Source organism: Peromyscus eremicus, chromosome 1 (assembly GCF_949786415.1).
Source record: "Peromyscus eremicus chromosome 1, PerEre_H2_v1, whole genome shotgun sequence".
Lineage (NCBI taxonomy): Eukaryota > Metazoa > Chordata > Mammalia > Rodentia > Cricetidae > Peromyscus > Peromyscus eremicus.
This window is the reverse complement of record NC_081416.1, coordinates 53858080-53872203: the sequence shown is the minus strand read 5'-3', so window position 1 is coordinate 53872203 and position 14124 is coordinate 53858080. Positions and strand designations below refer to the sequence as shown.

The following is a 14124-nucleotide window of genomic DNA, read 5'->3' as shown; positions in this document are numbered from 1 at the left end:
AAATAGTCATTTGTATTCGAGGGTTATAATAGTAGTGGTGGGTACCGGAAACAGCACACAACAGGAGCCAGGCCTACTTTAGTTCTCAGAACACAAGAAGTGTTATTATATTATTCACTCAACAAACATAGCAATGTCTTTTACAAGCCAGGAGCTGAGCAAGCAGCTGGAAGTAGAGAGATGAATGAGACATTGTTTTGTCTCTTGCACAGTTTTGCAGTCCCATTAGGAAGCCAACTTGAAATTACAGTTACATTGTAGCTTTAACAAGGACAATAGTAAGGCAATGTGCATCACAGAACTGGCCCAGAGGAAACTGCTGCTCTCCTGTGTTCAGAACGTACAGGTATTGATATGGGTCTTAAGGGAAACCATTGGCTTTCTCAGACAGCTATGTATGTACGTGTGTGCGTGTGCATGTGCGTGTGCGTGTGCGTGTGTGTGTGTGTGTGTGTGTGTGTGTGTTTGTGTGTTTTGGGAAGAGTAGTTAGAATGTGGCCTATTAGGGGAATGGAAAGAGACTGGGTGTGGCTGGGGCCTGAATTGCTGCAGGCCAGGAGATTGAAGGGGGTGTGATCAGACTTGAAAGGAGTTAACCTGAGAAGACTAGACCTTCCCTGGTGAAACCCAGTAATGAGCCATATACATGCAGTAGACATAGACTGCAGTAGATATACACTATGGTAGATATACATGCAGTAAATATACATGCAGGAGATATACACTGCAATAGATGTACACTGCAGTAGATATACATGCAGTAGATATGCACTGCAGTAGATATGCATGTAGTAGATAAAGACTGCAGTAGATATACATGCAGTAGGTATGCACTGCAGTGGATATATACTGCAATAGATAGATATAGACTGCAGTAGGCTTGAGACGTGGTCGAGGCACTTAGGTGGCATGTGGATATAAACTGCAGGGTGAAAAGACCCACTGAAGGGAGATTATCACAGAGGCCTATTCAGGCTCCCAGCAGAAGAGATAGGGCCTCACCCGGGCTGCACTGATGGGGCCTGGAGGGTTTTAGAAGGTGGAAACCACAGGTCCTGGCAACTGGTGTGAAAAGGGGAGGACCGCTTTCTGGGTGTCTGGCTCAAGACAGGAGAGGGCTTGGGGGAAGTGGTTCTCAAGCCATCTCTGAAAGGTTGAGAGCAAGAAGCCTGTGAGAAAAAGGGGCGTGGTGGCTCTGACTGGCAAGTGATTAATGGGATAGCAATGGAGAATGGTCCAGGTGAGTCTCCTCCTCAGAGAATGGAGAGAATATACCACTGAGCACATGGCTTACACCCAGGCAGATGTGCAGTGTGGCTCAGGAGGGTTGGTAGTGGGCCTGACCCTAGGTTAGATGACATCTTGGGACACTTTTTAGAGATCAAGAATTGTAGGCTGGAAAGAGGGCCTTTGCCCTAAGACATCAAGATAAGCTATGGGTGAGGAGAACAGGTGCCTGGGGGACAGGGAGGTAGACATGGAGGGGCCTGGGATGGCAGGTGAGGAATGCAGACTGCACACAGCAGACGAAGGAGAGAAGTGTACTGTCGCTTGCTGGCTTCATGTTTCTGAGTATACTTTTAAAAAATCATTCATTTAAAAGATACCTATTTCATTTTAGATGCATGTGTGTGTGCCTGAGGACAGGTATTTGTACCATGCGATGCAATGCCAACGGACGAATCAGATCCCCTGGAACTGGAGTTGTAGGTGGTTGTGAGCCCCCACCATGTGGATTCTGGGAACCAAACCTGAACCTTTAAGATTAGTAAACACTCTTAACTACTGGACCATCTCCCCAGCCCATTAAAAAAATTGAAGTTATGTGCCTCTGTGTGTCTGTGTGTGAGTGTGTGCATGTGAGTGCAGTTGCCCAAGGAGGCCAGAGGCACTTGATCACTTTGGAGCTGGAGTTACAGGTGGTGGTGAGCTGTCCAAGTGGGTTCTGGAAACTCAACTAGGGTCCTCTGGAAGAGCAGGAAGCCCTCTTAATCACTGAGCTATCTTTCCAGCCTGGAAATACTTTTTGAAATATCTGCTATGTGGAATTATCTAGACATCAAAATGATTCATTTGCACAGGTGCTGGTGGCTTGGGACTGGCCAGGGTCTTCTCATGCTAGGATCAGAGAGTTCCAACACAGCTGTTCTCAGAGAGCCCAAGGGTTTCCCAAGGGTCGTAACTGTGATGAGGCTCAGTAGCTTTAGGAAAACCGTGGTCTATACAGATTTGGGGGTGTAGCTGTCAGGCAGAAGCCTCTCTGTTGTGTATTGCAGAGCATATTTGTAACATGGAGGCTAGTGGGGGTGGGTGGATAAAGAACGAGGTGGGTAGGTAGCAAGGCAGCTGTGTTCACTGGGGGTGTGTGGGGGTGGTGGGTGGATGCGTCAATAATAACATGTATTAGGTTGCTGTGCAGGTGTTGACGTTTGCTCTCAGTCTCTGCATGTGTATCACAGGGGTGGTATGACGTATGATAAATAGCAGTATTCATTTTTGCAGTATAATGTCCCTCCCTAAGAATACATGAACAGATCCCACAGAATGTGCTCATAGGAGGGAGGAGACAGCATATACACATGCGTGTGAATTGATGTCAGGATCTGCGTGTGTGCCTTTGAGGGTTTGTGTTTTTGCAGATTGGGCAGGTTCTCTCTTCTGCCTTTGGCTTCCTCTAACAGCCTTCCAGTGTGTGGATATGTGACAGCTGTCTAAAGCTGGGGGCTCCCTGGTCCCCTTGCGAAGCCTGCTTGAGGAGCTGTGGCTTAGCTGAGGGAACTGCTCTCATCAGGTGTGCCCCAAGGTCAAGTCCAGGTCAGGTCTTAATAGGTGAGGCTGATGGCCCATGGGGTGTGGCATGATCTAGGGGTTCCCAGTGTGGCCTTCTGACTTTGACTGAACTTAAGGTGACCATCCATTTAGAGGCCCTTTGTTTCACTCGACCCCTTAGAGGGCATTTGGGCTCATTTGAGAGGCAGAAGCAGGAGGGTTAAGACATTAGGGCCAGTCTTGGCTATATAATGACTTTGAGGCCAACCTGGCCTATCCAATATTTTGAAATAAACAAGCAAACAAACAGATAAGCAAACGTGTTCTGGAGTTGAGGATGCAACTCAATTGGTAGAATGCTTGTTTAGCATGCATAAAGCTTTGAATGTGATCCCCGGCAGTGCTTAAAAATGAACATGGTAGTGCATGCTTATAATCCCAGCACTAAGGAGGCAGGAAGACAGTCCTGAGTTTGAGGCAAGTTGTATTACACAGTACATTCCAGGCCAGTTTGGACTACAGAGTGAGACTGTGAACCACTCAGCTATGAAAACAAATACAAAAATCAAACGAAGAGTAAAGACATTTCTCCTGATCGTAGAGGCAGAGCTGCGGTCAGAAGGGGCTTAGGAGAGGGTGCAGTCCACCCTCTTGCCTTTGTAGTTGGGGTGCAGAGAGGTCGAGTGACTCAGATTGGCAGTTTGGGGCAGAATCGTGTTCTCTTGGATCAGACCCAGGGCCTGGCCTGTGCCACGTTCTGACCTCGTGTGGCCGCCTTTTCCTTCCTGGGAGGGTAGGGGGCTGTGGGTGGTCAGGTGCTTGAGGGTGAATGTTTCAGGCATGAGTTGTGTGAGAGCTAAATGCGAGAGTGGGTCGCTCGGTGCTTATGTGTGTCAGTGTGTCACTGAGCGTGAGTGTGTCTCGGCGAGCCCAGTGAGACAGTCTCTGGTGTGAGCATATCCCCATCTGCCTCGGAGCTGCAGCGGAGTGAATGTAAGGGAGGAGCCTACCTCAGGAGTCGGGGAGCCTGGCTGCTCACTGCTTTGCTCGCCCGCCCGCCGCCCTGCTTCCTGTCTCTGTGTGATCTCGGGTCATCATGCCCCTGCTCTGGGTCTCAGTTTCCTGGCATAACAGGATCTAGTGCAAAATGCAGAAGTCCCTCTCAGTCCTCCCAGACTGGCTGACTCTGGGGAGACTCATTCAGGGGACAGTGTGGCCACTGTCCAGTCCCCAGCAAAGCTGTTCCCTGAGTTCTTAGGTTGGGTTATTCATGTCAGGGCCTTGGTGGGCTGGAGGACCTGGAACTCCTTGGTCCTTAAAGCAACTGTCCATGGCATATTTGCTAACAGGTCTCCTTTTTCTTTTCTCCCTGCTCCCCTTCTCTGAACTTGGCTGACTATAGAGGAACACCCTATGGAAGGTGAGTGGAGCCTTCTTGATCATTAGGGTAATACACATCTCCCCAAAGGGTCTGTTTGAAGGGGTGCTGTTGGCCATGTAACAGCTCCCTGCCTGCTCATGTTTGTGAGGTCGGCGGGGAGGGGGGGTGGGGAAGGATGTCTGGGTCTTCTTCATTGGAGTGCCTCTTCCTAGGCTTCTCTGTTCATTGACTGAGTAAGCTGCTGGGTAGAGGGTAGGACTTTCTCCTTGCCAATGCTGCTCTCTGCTGCTCCCAGCCCTCTTCCAGGTGGGGGAAGGGAAGAGGGTCTCTGGGAAGAGGTGATGAGTGGGGGGAGAGGGACATAGCTGATAGTATTGGAAATGCCCAGAAGTGAGTAGGTAGACACTGTTTTGCCCAGCTTAGAAAGCTATAATGGATGAGCCGGGTGTGGTGGCGCACACCTTTAATCCCAGCACTCGGGAGGCAGAGTCAGGTGGATCTCTGTGAGTTCGAGGCCAGCCTGGTCTACAAAGCGAGTTCTAGGACAGCCAGGGCTACACAGAGAAACCCTGTCTCGGAAAACTAAAAAAAGAAAAGAAAAAAAAAAAAAAAAGCAAGCAAGCACATAATGGCTATGTATAGAAGGGAGTAGGGGGTGGCAGGGTTGGCTGCTGGCCTGGAGCTTGTGCTGGAGAGAATTCACGTCTCTGCTGCAGGACTCAGGCCAGTGGGGGTGTGCTTGAGAGTACAGGCAGGGTGGGGTCTGTCCCGTGGTTGGGGTGTGTGGGCGGAGCCAGCTCCTCTGTTCTGCTAAAGCTGCCCGTGGCTGAGAGGAAGGGGGCAGCTTCCTTGTCCAACCCAGTCCCAGGGCAAGGGTGGGAGTGGGCTTCTCTTGGGTCTCTGTCCATTCTCTCCCTGCCTTCTATTCTGGTTGCCTCTCTCTGGTTTTCCTCTTTGCCTCTTTTTCTCTAGGGGTCTGTCCGTGGACCTCTGTCTGTCCCTGACCTTCCCCAGGTTCTCTGGGTTCTACCATTCTTGGAGACTTTCCCTCAAGCTTTGCTTTCCCTCTGTTTCTTTTCCTCCTTTGGGGTGGACTAGGATTGAGGACAGGGTGGTCCACACTTGGAGGCTGGATTCTGCTTGATCTTACAGGGCCTCACAGTGGAGCTGGCAAAGTGATTTTTTAACCAGGGAAGGCCATATCCTGATCAGCACCCTGCTCCACAGTCCCCTGTCCTGGGAAGACAGTGGGTAGGACATACTCTGAGACCCCTGGGCCTGGTCCTTCCGGGAGGAGCACAGACACACCACAGATATGGGCATCCTGCGAAGGGCAGGCAGTGAGGGCTCTAGGCCTGGGCATGAGTGGAACCCATTTTCCTTGTGGTGTCCATGGCTTGCCTTGTCTCTCTGTGTTTCCTATTTGGGGCTCCTCAGGTGCCCTGGTCCCAGCAGACCACTGCCCGTGTCTGCATCTGTATGTCCGTGTGCACACACATTCATGTGGTTTGGCTGTCCGTGTGGGCCTGCTGGGCACTGGCTTGTTGCTTTGTCCATGGAGTGGCATGTGTCCATGAGTCTCTGGAGGAGTGTCTGGGGCTTTGTGTGTCTGCATCTGTTTGCATCTCGGTGTGTCACTGTTTACCCCCGTTGTATACAAGAGAGAAGGAGAGAGCCTGCACATCCGAGTGGGTGCAGCCTTCTGAGGGCTGGAGATAAGATTTAGTGTAGGCCTGACTTTTACTTGCTCTTGATGTCATGCCTCCTCTGGAACAAAGGGAGAGATGGAGGGAGAGAGAGAGAGAAGAAGGGGTAGGAGAGGCTTGGGAGGAAGAAGTGGGGAGCGTAGAGACAGGGAGAGGAGCCCGGGGGGGGGGGTTCAAAACAAAACAACTGTGGGGAGGGAGCAGAAGACCCAGGCTGAGAGCAAAGGGCGGGGGCTGCAGAGAAGGGGCTTGGAGCAGGGAGAGGAGAGGGGCCATAGGGACAAGAAGGGAAGCTCAGTTTTGGGGACATGGGAATGAGAGCTGCGGTGGGGTGTCCTGGTCACCTGCTGGTTTAGATGTGGGCCTGAAGGTTAGCAACAGTACAGGGTGTGTATGAGATGCTGTGTGTGTGTGTGTGTGTATAGGCAAGAATACGATCCCGTTGTTTGTCTCTCTGCATGTCTGTCTCTGTCTGTGTCTCTTAATCTTGCCGTTCTTTTCTTTTTCCTCACGGTCGTCCTGGGGTCTGGGTGCAAAAGCCAAGGGTGAGACTGCAAGTGAGGATGTGGTTGGAGGCGAGGGCTTCCTCCCTAGCAGTGAGGTCCCTCTTCAGATCTCTTAGGGGTCCTCTGCGTCTCTCCTTCTCCATCTGTCCGTGATGCTGGGATGCTGGGCCTAGCTTCCTCTAGGAACCTAGGCATCCTGCTCTGCAGCACCCTGAGCACTTCCTCTTTCTTCCTAATCTCTTACAGTCAGGGGGAGGAGACCCAGATTAGCCAAATAGAGTACCCTAGGAAGGCCCTTTGGCAATGCCATCCATCACTGCCAGCTTGTGAAGGGAGTGGGAGGAGGGGCAGGCAGATGCTACAGGTAGACATGGGAGAGAGAGGCATCCCAAGGGACTGGGGCCAGGAGAAGGAGTAAGCTGTAGATTGGGGTAGGAGAGGAGGCAGGCTGTAAGGAGGGATCCCTCGGTCATCCAGTTATCCAGGGCTGAGCCAGGGGTAGACAGGAAGGGAATGGGTCTCCCCTCACCAAGATGGCTGATGCTCTCACGCCTGAGGGAGCTGAGCAGCTGGTTGCCTTGGTGACAGAGGGAGAGTGTCGCATGTTAATGAGGCTGGCAGAGAGCTGGGCAGCTGAAGGGTCTTGAGGGTAGATGTGTGACTTCCTCCAGCAGTAGTCAGGCCTAAGGGGCTGTAGGTAGTAGTGGGGCAGAGGACAAGAAAGTGACTCCATGGGGCCTTTGACTCTGGACTGAGGGCTGCAGAAGCCTGGATTCTAAGAGTGGGCTTTCCTGGTAAGGCTGTTGCTGACAGGCAAAGTGAGCGGAGGGTTCAGGGCCTGGGGCCTGAGCTTTGGAAGGTGCTGGAATTTCTGAGCTTTAGAAGGTGCTGGAATTTCGCGAGGGAAGAGTGAGTGGCAGGGTAGAGGCTGTTTGGGCAAGGACTAAAAAAGCAGCCTAAATGCTTGAGCCCTGACCAGTGCTTTGAGTAAACCCTGGGTCCTCCTGAGAACTGTTTCGTCCTGGTGCTGCTCCGGCTGCTGTGGCCTCCTCCCTCAAGATAGCCTTAGACCTAGAGGTGAAAAAACACATAAATGAGACCCTGAGATGGAGAGGGAGGTACCGGGAGCCGTTTGGCTATGAGCTTCTCAGGAGTCTCCCCACTGCTTCCTGGGCACTGGGTATCCTGGTTCTCGCTCTGCCCCAGAGATGCTTACAGCTCTTTAGCCTCCATGAATCCATAATGGCTCCAGTTTCCATCCCAAGGGCCACAGGAGCTGGGATGGTTTTCTTGACAGCAAAGCTGTTCCTCCAGACAGCAGGAAGGTAGGCTTGTGGTCAGGTGGGGAGCTGGGGTTTGGTAGGGCTAGTTGGTCATCTCAGGGAGTCCTGGGGGATCAGTTCTGTGGCTGGCCTGGTGGTGTCGGCTTCTCTGGGGTCTGGGGTCCTGGTCTGGTTCAGGCTGCACTGACTCAGGCTCAGGAGGGTCACCTCAGATCAGGGTTGCCAGGGCTTGCCCACTGGGCTAAATTGTCCTCAGTCTGTTTCTGGATCAGTTCAGCAAGGGCCTGGCCAGGGAAAGGGGACCTGTACAATCATTTAGGCATGAGGTGTGTGGGTTTCAGAGAGCTTGGCTTCCTGCCCAGGGGTCTTGGCTGTCCTTTTTGGACCTTGTTGTCCAAAGGCCCACGATTCCGCAATTCCCAGATTGTGAAACAATCATGCCACCATCTTTCGCTCCAGAGTTTCCATAGACTCAATTTCCTCTTCCCGCTTCCCTGGTTCCCCAGAGCCCTGGTTTTCTCTCTGAGCCTGCTACCTCTACATGAGGCTGGAATGGGCAGCTGGAAGGCTTAGGATTGGAGAGGGTACCTTTCTAAGTCCCGGTGTGGAGGTTTCCCTTAAGGCCCATCCATATTCCTTACACTTGGCACTTTCCCCCAAGGTCACAGGGACCCAGAGGCTGTGTGGGGTGGTGGTTGGAGACCCTCTTGCCCACTCAATCCCCTCTAACAGGACACGCTCTTTTTCTCCAGGTGGCTTTGATTTTTGTGTTGTGTTTTATTTTCTCCTCCATCCGAATTGTTTTTTTCTCGTTGACCGTTTTTTTTTTTTTTTCTGTCCACCTCCTGGAAGAAAAAAAAAAAAAGAAAAAAGAAAAAAAGAAAAAGGAAAAAGCAGCCTTCCCTGAGCCACGCTTCCTCTCCTTTTCCTTTTTTTTTTTTTTTTTTCCGGCAAGAAGAAAAAAAAAAAAGAAACCAAAAAATTCTCTCCTTCCCTGTAGCAACTCCCGCCCTGTCTCCTCTGGCTCACACCTCTCACCCACCCCTCTGACACCCTGATCTCTCTCTCCTCCCCTCCCTCTGCTTCTGCATCGGGCCCCTTCCCTCAGCTGCTGGGCTGGGGGCTCTCCCCCGATGTCTGTCACAAGTTAAAAAGGGTTTTTAAATTGTGGCAGCAACAACTTTCCTTCCCTTCTCTCTGGCTGATTTTGATGACTCGTGTTTTCTTTGTTTCTTTCCTCTTTTCTTTCTTCCTTTTCTTCTTTTCTTTCTCTCTCTCTCCTTCCCCTTTCCAAGGTCCGGCTCACCTGACGTTAAACAGCGAAGGTATGGTTTGAAGTTTTGGTTTGGTTTGGACTGGATTGCCCCAAACTGTGCCTGGCTTTTCTGTTCTCCTCCCTCCCTCCTTCTCCCTCACCCTTCCTGCCTCCTTCCTTCCCCCCCTTCCCTCTTCCTCTGCCATTTCTTTATTTGTATGGGGTGCCTGGCGGGGGTGGGGCCGGTCCTCTCCCTCCTCCTCCCCTCCCCTGGGTCGCTGTCCACCCTCATCTCACCTTGGTTTCTGATGTCGAGATGTAATTCTCCTGCCGTTGTCTCCAGTCTCTTTTTGTTTTTCCTTTCCATTTTCCTGGTGGTATATCTCCCTTTTTTTCTTTCTCATGGTGGTATTTGATTTATTTCCACTCATTCTGATCACTCCTTTCTTTTCTATGAATGCAAATCAAAAAGAAAAAGGCTTGGCTGGGTTGCAGAAACGATTTGAGGCAGCCAAAGCCCCCTCCCCTTGCTGCTGTGGAAGACACTCCATTTAACCCCTGTCCCTAGAATGAACACAGAAGATGTGGGGGCTGGAGGTGCGGGACCCTCCCTTTCCACAATGCCCCACCCTCTGCCTTTACCTCCATTACCTTTTGAATATCGCTTATTTCTATCTGACAGATGACAGTATATCACAGACAAGTGACTGGCTGTCTACCAGGTGGCATGGCTGGGACTTGTCATTTAACTTGAGCCTACCCTTGGCTAAGTCCTCCCACTAGTCAAAACCCCAGTGTTTTATAGCTCTGTAGCAGATCGTTGTTGTCCTATCATACACAAGGCCCTGGGATCCAGTCTCAGCACTGCAGGGGTGGAGGAACCCTGGCATTAAGCAACCTGGAAGAGAACCTAGGAGTTCTGACTGATCCCCTCCAGCTCTGGCCTCCCCGCCACGCCTGTTATCCACCTCTGTGAGCACCGTGGGCACTGCTGTACCTATACACACAAGAGACAGGGTTGAGTGTTTAACTGTGAGCAAAGAGATGGTGGGACCACATCTGGGATGCAAGAGAGTCTCACTGAGATCTGAAATTTAGGATGGATTTAGGTCTGAGAAATGAGGGCCTGGGATTCATGAAGGCATGGGAAGTTAGAGCCGAAGTAAGAAGGAGGAAGTCCCACACAGGGAATTAGGAGGAGGGTCCTGGCTGAATCACATCCTTCTTGCCTCTAAATTCTTGGTTTGGGGAGTGTTGGTTGTGATTCACCTTAGACACTGATGATGTTTTCTTGAAGGGTCCTGGAGATGCTTCCCCTCATCTAGAAGATTCTGTAACTCAGATGTTTAACCTAGTCTTAGTTCTGGGGACTGGAGTTGGAGGAAAAGCCCAGAAAGGAACCTTCCTTTCTATCCCTGAATTCTCCTCTGGATCTAGCAATAGGGTTGGTTGCCTGGGAGCCAGGCACCAGAGAGCACCTGTTCATTGGCAAGCCTGGGTGAAGCTCCAGCCAGTCTGGAGCCCAGACATGGCAACCTCTGCCTGTGGGGCAGAACTGGGCCCTGTGTGGTGATGAACAGGAGAATGAAGCTGAGAACTGATTTCTGAGTAGGAGTTCCCTACATCCCTGGTGAGCCCTACCTAGCCAGGACCTCCTTGGTGAGCACGGCCCTCTGTGAGCGTGATGGAGGGGCAAGCCTGGGAACCCCATAGTCTTAGTGGAGATTGTCAGAGCACCCACTGTGGGGACTTAAGCAGGGATAGGTGGCCCATAAGAGGACAGGTACAGAAGAGGAGGGATTTTGGAACACAAGTGTCCATGTCAGGCAAAAGCAGGTTGATAAGAATATTCTCTAACCCGGCAGAAGCTGTGAACAGAGGTACCCAGAGAGGGAGAAGCATCAGCCCCAGGGATGTGGCAGTGGCCCCACAGGATGAAGGGAAGCTTGGGTACAAGTGTTCAGGACCTCGGTCGCCAGGACTGCCCTTCTCCCCGACTTAGTCTCCTCACTCTGGACAAAGGCTAGAGATCAGTGGTCAGAAGTCTGATAGGGTGTGTGGGGCTGGTGGCCTTTGGATTGTCACATGGCCCCTCAAGAGAGCTTGAAGGCCAGGGAGTCCCCAGAGAAACTCTCTTCGCCTGCCTACAAGCAGCACCTTTGTCCTGGATAGAGCCTTCCAATCACCTCAAGACTGGGATGGGACTGGCTGCCAAGTCCCTGTGCCTGACTCCCCAATTCTGCTTCTCCAGTAGGGTCCTTACTGTTCTCCGAGGGGGGGGCCGGGAGAGGAGGAGCCGGCGATGTGCACCAGCCGACAAAAGGTCAGTGATCCCATGGTCTCCAGACAGCCCAGCCCTTGCCCTGCTATAGGCTAACTGCATTCTGGGAGGAGAGGAATCTTCACAGGTGTATGGCATCTCCCTGTGCCTTGCCTCCAGGCTGGCGGCAGGCCTGCACCCCACCGCCATTCCCAGGGCACCATTCCATGCCCTACTGTGAAGGACCACAACCTCCATCTCTTTCCCAAAAGTTCAGCCACCCCGATGACGTACCAGAGCACAGATGCCCTTTCCCATGAGTGGTCAGGCCCATCCCTAGAAAGTGTTGCTGTGGTGGAGTGATAGGTGGCAGGGTACCATCATATTCTAGAAGCCTGCTAGGCGTCTGGCCTGGGGGAAACTGGTAACATCTGTGATCTATGTGTGTCACCTATATTGTCCCAGTAAAGCATGGTGACATTTAGTGGCAGGCATTATTGCTTTCATTTTATAGCTGGGGAAACAGACACCAGTCAAAGCCCCAGATGCCAGCACAGGGCCAGGCGACCCCTTCATGTCTTAGGAAACTGGGAGTCCAGCTCCCTTTTTTGGCCAGAGGCTACTTCTCTCAGGACTCTTTTTGTTGAGAAATGTCCAGGCCACTGTGACAACTCTCAGAGCTTTGCAGTCGGGCCAAAGTCTTATGCTGTCCCCTCCATCCTTAAGCTGGTGCCCTCCTGTCTGCCCGGGCTTGTACGGTCCCAGGCCCCGCTCTGGCTCCTTGCTGTCTTACAGCCAGGCTGTCCTTGCTGGTAATCTCCCTGAGCTCCTGGGCCAACCTGGACACTTCTGGGAACCCCTTTTGTTCACACATCCTTCGAATCAGTCAGACCACACCCTGCCACTCCATCTGTTTGCTGCCCCTCATGGCTCTGAACCCCGGAACTCGAGGACAGGATTTTCATTCTCTCTTCCCGTGCTCTGCACAGCTCTTGGCATATATGTAGGCATGAGCTTAGCACATTTATTAAATTAAATTAAATTAATTTTGATAGGCTCTCACGATGTAGTTTTGGCTGACCTGGAGCTCACTATGTAGACCAGGTTGGTCTTGAACTCACAGAAACACATCAGCCTCTGCCTTCTGAGTGTTGGGATTAAAGGTGTGCAACACCGCACCTGACTCACAATTATTTGAAATGAGTGAGTGGTCACTGTTCCCAGGAGTCTCACTGATGGCCTAACAAATAACTACAATAAACCATGGTCCACATGAGTGAATGGAAACTGCAGACTTTGTTCAGAGGAGTTAATTTACTTATTCATTCATGGAGGAGACCATGTGCACCTCCACAACGTTGTATCTGGGGACAGAGTCACTTTGGGCTGCATTATGTCCTGTCCTGCCCTTCATCATTCCTGCAGCAACCTGGGAGGTAGGCTGGCAGGTGGTTCCTTTGTTTCTCCTCCAGAGGAGAAAGCTGGGCTTAGAGCTGCTGTAACTTGGCCAAGGTCACAGAACTGGCTGGCAGAGCTGGCACCAGCGCACAGGTCCTCTTTCTCACACCACATTTCCTCCCCAAGGAGCCGTACAAGATGTTACTAGGCAGTAAGTGCCAGATGAACAGAACACACAGCTGTAGTTCCCCAGAGCCAGGAGGGCCAGAGGGGGCTGGAGATCTTCCCAGAGGAGGCCTTTGAGCTGGGTCTGCAAAGGGGGCAGCTGTGTCCCTCTCTTTCATGGTACTTGGAAACCCAGTCAGTTCTGACCACAGTCAGCTTTGTTGGGAGCACTCTTGAGGCCACAGACTCCCTGATGGAGAAGCAAACAAGTACTAGCAAGGACTCCCTTCCTACACTCAGAGATCTTAAGGGTTGTCATTTCTCACGTGCTGATGGGAGTTGTAGTTCCTGGCCATGGCCTGCATGGGTGATGGAGCAAAGCGCCCCCTGGCGCTTCAGGATCTGAGCATCCCAGATCCAGCTAGTGCTCTGAGGAGCTCCCGGGGTCACAACTATACATTCCCATCCCTGAAGCACCACCCCTGCTCCATCACGGTTCTCTGTGTCTCTCACTCTCGCTCTCTCTCCTTCGGCTTTCTTGCTACGACTGCCCCCCTCTCCTTAAAAGCACTCAGACTCCCTTGGACAGCTCAATGTCTTTCCATTTCTGGGCCGAGAGGACTGGGGTCCAGCCAGCTCAGGCTGGCAGCGTGGATGGCTTTGCCTCCTCCCCTGGGTCCACCTGAGGAGTCCAGGAACGGCCTCATTTCTGCTCTCCGCCTTGGCAGCCAGGGTCCAGCCTCAGCCCCGCCTCTCTCCTTTTTTCCTGACTTCTTTTGTTTGGTCCCAATCACTTTTTCAGGTGGCTGCCTTATATTCCCTTCCTTCTGTCTGGATCTCTGCAATGTGATTTGCTTTGACCGCAGTGAAGGTGAAGAGTAGAAGGGGAGGTCTGGCTTCTGGGTGGGGCTAACAGGATGGGTGGTAAAGCCAAGGTCAAATGCATTCCCTTTTCTGGTCCTTGAGCCCCCTGGCTCTGTCAGTGTCTGAGCAGCAGGCCTGGTTGCTATGGAAACACTAAAGCCCCAGAAAGCCTTGGCTTTAGTTCCCCAGAGGTCCCTGTCCCCTTTCCACGCTGGCTGGCCCTTCTTACCTGTCCCCTCAGGGTTCCCTCCTGTTCTTTATCGATAAGGTTCCATGTGGCCTCTCTTTCCCTCCCAGTCCTGTCTCCATTTCTCTTCTGACCCACGGATGGTCCATCTTTGTCCCCTTCCAGGCTGGGCTCCCCACGCCACCGTTAAACACATCCTTGTCTCTGCTGGCTGCCTCACCTTTGTTTCTGGTCCCCTAAATAGACAGAGGGAGGGATTCAGATTGTCCCTATGTGGCCCATGCCCTACCCCCCTCAGCTCGCTGCCCTGTGGCCTCAGGACACAAGACCTTGCCAGCTGCAGTGAGGGC

General features: G+C 52.1%; 1 protein-coding gene across 5 annotated transcripts in view; it reads left to right on the top strand.

The window, feature by feature from the left end:
- The window catches only part of Nrxn2 (neurexin 2), a 107365-nt gene that overhangs the window by 13714 nt on the left and 79527 nt on the right, over window positions 1-14124 (top strand). For 4 of the 5 annotated variants that reach the window (XM_059262095.1, XM_059262121.1, XM_059262105.1 and 1 more), the window contains exons 2-4: window positions 4172-4189; window positions 8941-8970; window positions 11152-11223. In XM_059262095.1, the coding sequence (XP_059118078.1) occupies window positions 4172-4189; window positions 8941-8970; window positions 11152-11223 (120 nt within the window). The remainder of the gene's footprint in view (window positions 1-4171; window positions 4190-8940; window positions 8971-11151; window positions 11224-14124) is intronic. The other variant, XM_059262111.1, reaches the window with a different exon arrangement.